This window comes from Benincasa hispida, chromosome 12, assembly GCF_009727055.1.
Source record: "Benincasa hispida cultivar B227 chromosome 12, ASM972705v1, whole genome shotgun sequence".
Lineage (NCBI taxonomy): Eukaryota > Viridiplantae > Streptophyta > Magnoliopsida > Cucurbitales > Cucurbitaceae > Benincasa > Benincasa hispida.
Genome location: NC_052360.1, coordinates 16,022,700 through 16,026,867, shown reverse-complemented (window position 1 = coordinate 16,026,867; position 4,168 = coordinate 16,022,700). Strand labels below are relative to the sequence as shown.

Genomic DNA, 4,168 nt, shown 5'->3' with positions numbered 1-4,168 from the left:
GCAAGGTTCAAAATCCATAATTCCACCAAAAATGCGCGACCCTAGAAGTTTCATTATACCCTGCTCTATTGGAGGGTTATACATCGGTCAAGCGCTTTGCGATCTTGGGGCCAGCATTAACTTGATGCCCTCGTCAATTTTCAAGCATCTAAATTTGGGGCAGCTTGCGCCCACGACGGTGACTCTCCAATTAGTGGATAGATCTCTTGTGCATCCAGAGGGGAAGGTAAAGGATGTTCTAGTTACGATTGACAAATTTATATTACCGGCAGACTTCATCATCCTGGACTACGAAGCAGACAAGGATGTGCTCATCATCCTAGGGCGATCATTTTTATCCACCGGTAATGCTTAGATTGATGTGTACAAAGGAGAGATCACACTGAGTGTGAATGGGCAGAAGCTCAGGTTTGACATTATTCGAGCCATGAAATATCCTAATGAAGAAGACCTCAATGAATTCGACGATGAACAGGGTTTGAATGAAGAAGAAAAGTCCGAAGATGAAAATGAAGATGAGGATGCGATCGTATCCATTGTAGCATGCAATGCGATCACAGAAAAAACAACTAAAGATGATGAGATGATCGCATCCATAGAAGACAAACTGACAACGAACGAAGAAAGAAAAACAACAAAACCATCCTTGGAACACCCACCAACAATAGAGCTAAAGACCCTTCCTAACCACCTGAAGTATGCGTTTATGGGGCAGAATGAAAAGCTACCTGTAATCATTTCCTCTGCACTTAATGAAGACTAAAAAAATGCGTTACTAAGCATACTGAGAAAGTATGTAAAAGCAATTGGTTGGACACTCACAGACATTAGAGGAATCAGCCCCACATATTGCATGCATAGGATTCGTCTCGAAGAGAATCACAAAGGATCAATCGAACATCAGTGCAAACTCAACCCTGCGATGAAAGAGGTCGTAAAGAAGAAGATAATCAAGTGGTGAGACGCAGGCATCATCTATCCAATATCCGACAGCAAGTGGGTCATCCCCGTGCAATGCGTGCCAAAGAAAGGAGGGATGAGTAGTCCCTAATGCAAATAACAAACTGATACCAATGAGAACCGTCACCGATGGCGGATTTGCATAGACTACCGCAAATTAAATGCGGAAACAAAGAAGGATCATTTCCCTTTGCCTTTTATCAATCAAATGCTAGATCGCCTAGCTGGAAATGATTTCTACTGCTTCTTGGATAGATATGTCGGCTATAACCAGATCATGATTGCTCCTGAAGATCAAGAAAAAACCACATTCACCTACCCGTATGAAACATTTGTGTGTCGACGCATGCCATTCGGCCTTTGCAATGTGCCGAGCACTTTCCAAAGGTGTATGATGGCCATCTTTTCTGAATATCTCGAAGACTGTAGAAATTTTCATGGACGACTTCTCTGTGTATGGGCAAACATACGAAGTCTATCTCAACAACCTGGAAAAGATATTGAAAAGATGTGAAGAGACGAACCTCGTGCTTAATTGGGAGAAATGCCACTTCATGGTGAAGGAAAGCATTGTGCTTGGGCACAAGGTCTCCAAGGATGGGTTGGAGGTGGACAAAGAAAAAATTGAGGCGATTGAAAAACTTCCACCTCCAGCGAATGTAAAGGTTGTCAAGATCTTCATGGGACAAGCTGAATTTTATAGTCATTTGGTCGAAGAATTTTCAAGGATTGCACGACCACTGAGTGCGTTGTTTGAGGCAGAAAGAAAGTTTGACTGTGATGATCAATGCCGCAACATCATAATACTGAAGAACGCATTAACAACCAACCACACAGTGTTGATCGCACCGAACTGGACACAGCCCTTTGAATTAATGTGCGATGCAAGCGGTTATGCGATGAGAGCAGTGCTGGTGCAGAAGAAGAAAACAATGCTACATCCCATCGCATATACGAGTAAAACCTTGAACCCTATTCAAACAAATTACACCACCATAGAAAAAGAATTGCTTGCGGTGATCTTTGTGTTGGAGAAATTCAGAGCTTATTTGTTGGGAACTAAAGTACTCATTAACATTGGCCACTCGATAATAAAATATTTGATGACAAAGAAAGGTGCGAAGCCGAGATTGATTAGATGGGTTCTCCTCCTCCAGGAACTCGATATGGGAATCATTGATCGCAAAGCGATGGAGAACCAGGTTGCGGACCATTTATCCAGATTAGAAGATCCAGAAGTTGACCGCAACCAGTCAGAGGTGAGCGCAATGTTCCCAAACTAGCAACTATTTAAGATTGAAGAATTACCATGGTACGCGGATGTGGTAAATTTTCTAGTTTGCGAACAATTTCCCGAAGATTATACAGACCACCAAAAGAGGCAGCTCAGACAAGAATGCAGATCATATTATTGAGATGAGCCAAATTTGTATAAAAGGGGGTCAGACCAGATTTTGTGCCTGTGCATGCCAGATGCTGCTCACCAACGCATAATATCACAATATCATGATTCGCCATATGGAGGGCACTTTGGAGGCCAATGCACAGCAGTGAAAGTATTACAAAGTGGGTATTATTAGCTAACATTATTCAAGGATGCAAGGGACAACGCGATGAAGTGTGACCGGTGCCAACACACGGATAATATTTCATGGAAGCATGCGATGCCTATGAACATCATTTTAGAATTGGAATTGTTTGACGTCTGGGACATTGATTTCATAGGACCATTTCCACCATCGAATGGTCACAAATATATTTTGTTAGCCATCGACTACTTTCCAAATGGGTAGAAGCGGTAGCATATGCCGCAAGCGATGTGGCAGTAGTCTCCAAGTTCCTAAAGAAAAATAATTTCACTCGTTTTGGCACTCCACGTGCCATAATAAGTGATGAAGGCTCCTACTTTGTTAATCACATAGTCAACAACTTGCTGCTCAAATATAGTATCCTCCATAAGGCGGCCACCGCATACCATCCACAAACAAATGGTCAAGCTAAAGTGTCCAACCGGGAAATCAAGATGATATTAGAGAAGGTGGTAAAGTCTTCACGAAAATATTGGGCAACAAAGCTGGACGATGAATTGTGGGCATACATGACCGCCTATAAGACACCTATAGCATCCCTTTATGCACGAGTGTTTGGTAAGGCATATCATCTACCACTTAAGCTGAAGCACAAAGCACTGTGGGTGGTGAAAAAGCTAAACTTCGACTTAAACACTGCAGGGGAAGTAAGAACGCTTCAGTTGGTTGAGATTGATGAATGGAGAACGCAAGCTTATGAGAATGCCAAAATTTTCAAAGAGCGAGCAAATCGGTGGCATGACAAACAACTATGCGAGAAGAATCTCAATGTCGGACAAATGTTCTTACTTTTCAATTCGGAGCTACGGCTCTTTCCCGGCAAGTTAAAGTCACGCTGGTCTGGTCCCCTTATAATCAAAGAAGTATTCCCACATGGTGCAGTCGAACTGATTAATGAGGAAAGGACCCACACATTCAAGGTTAACGTGAAAAGAGTCAAGATATATTGCGGAGGTGATTTTCATCCGAAAAACTCTGTAGACCTGAGAAATCTTGAATGAAGAAAAATCGAGTGGCCTCTACGTTGGCATGCGACATAAAATTGTTAGGAGCGCAAGTCTTTTGGAATATCCTTTTCTTATCAATGATTAATAAATTCTCACTACTCTTCTTTTATTTAGATTATCGTTTATTTGTCTTTAAAAAAAAAAGAGAAATTTTTTTTGTGAACTTTGTTTTTTTTATTATTTGACCCTCTCAATGTTTTCTTTGCAATGATCGTGGTGAACGATTGCGGAGGCGCTACACAGAAGATGCTACTACTTTATTCCACCACCGCAATTGAAGAAAAGCAGTTTGCCGCAAAGAAGGATGCGTTCACACACAATGCGGGCGACAAAGCAAATTTGGGGGTTATATCTTTCCTTGACTTTTTATTCCAAATTTCGCTCTATCGCATATCATTTTCACTTTGATAATTTTATCATCGCATCCTCTTTAGTTGGCACAATCATTTAACATTGATTACTTTAGTAAGTCACTGCATTATTTCTCTTTGCCAATTATGATTTCAATGATGAAACACATGCCTTTAGTTTTTTGTATATACTATAATCAACTTAATTTTAGGACAGTCATCTCATGAAATATTTCTAAGAAGTTAGTGGTCTGTCAGCTTT

At 41.1% G+C, this 4,168-nt stretch overlaps 1 protein-coding gene across 1 annotated transcript; it reads left to right on the top strand.

Moving 5' to 3' along the window:
• Window positions 1–2,126: 2,126 nt before the first annotated feature.
• Window positions 2,127–3,550, top strand: LOC120067416. The gene is made up of 2 exons (XM_039018983.1): window positions 2,127–2,219; window positions 2,921–3,550. The coding sequence occupies exons 1-2, from the start codon at window positions 2,127–2,129 to the stop codon at window positions 3,548–3,550; spliced, it is 723 nt and encodes a 240-aa protein (XP_038874911.1).
• The last annotated feature ends 618 nt before the right edge of the window (window positions 3,551–4,168 follow it).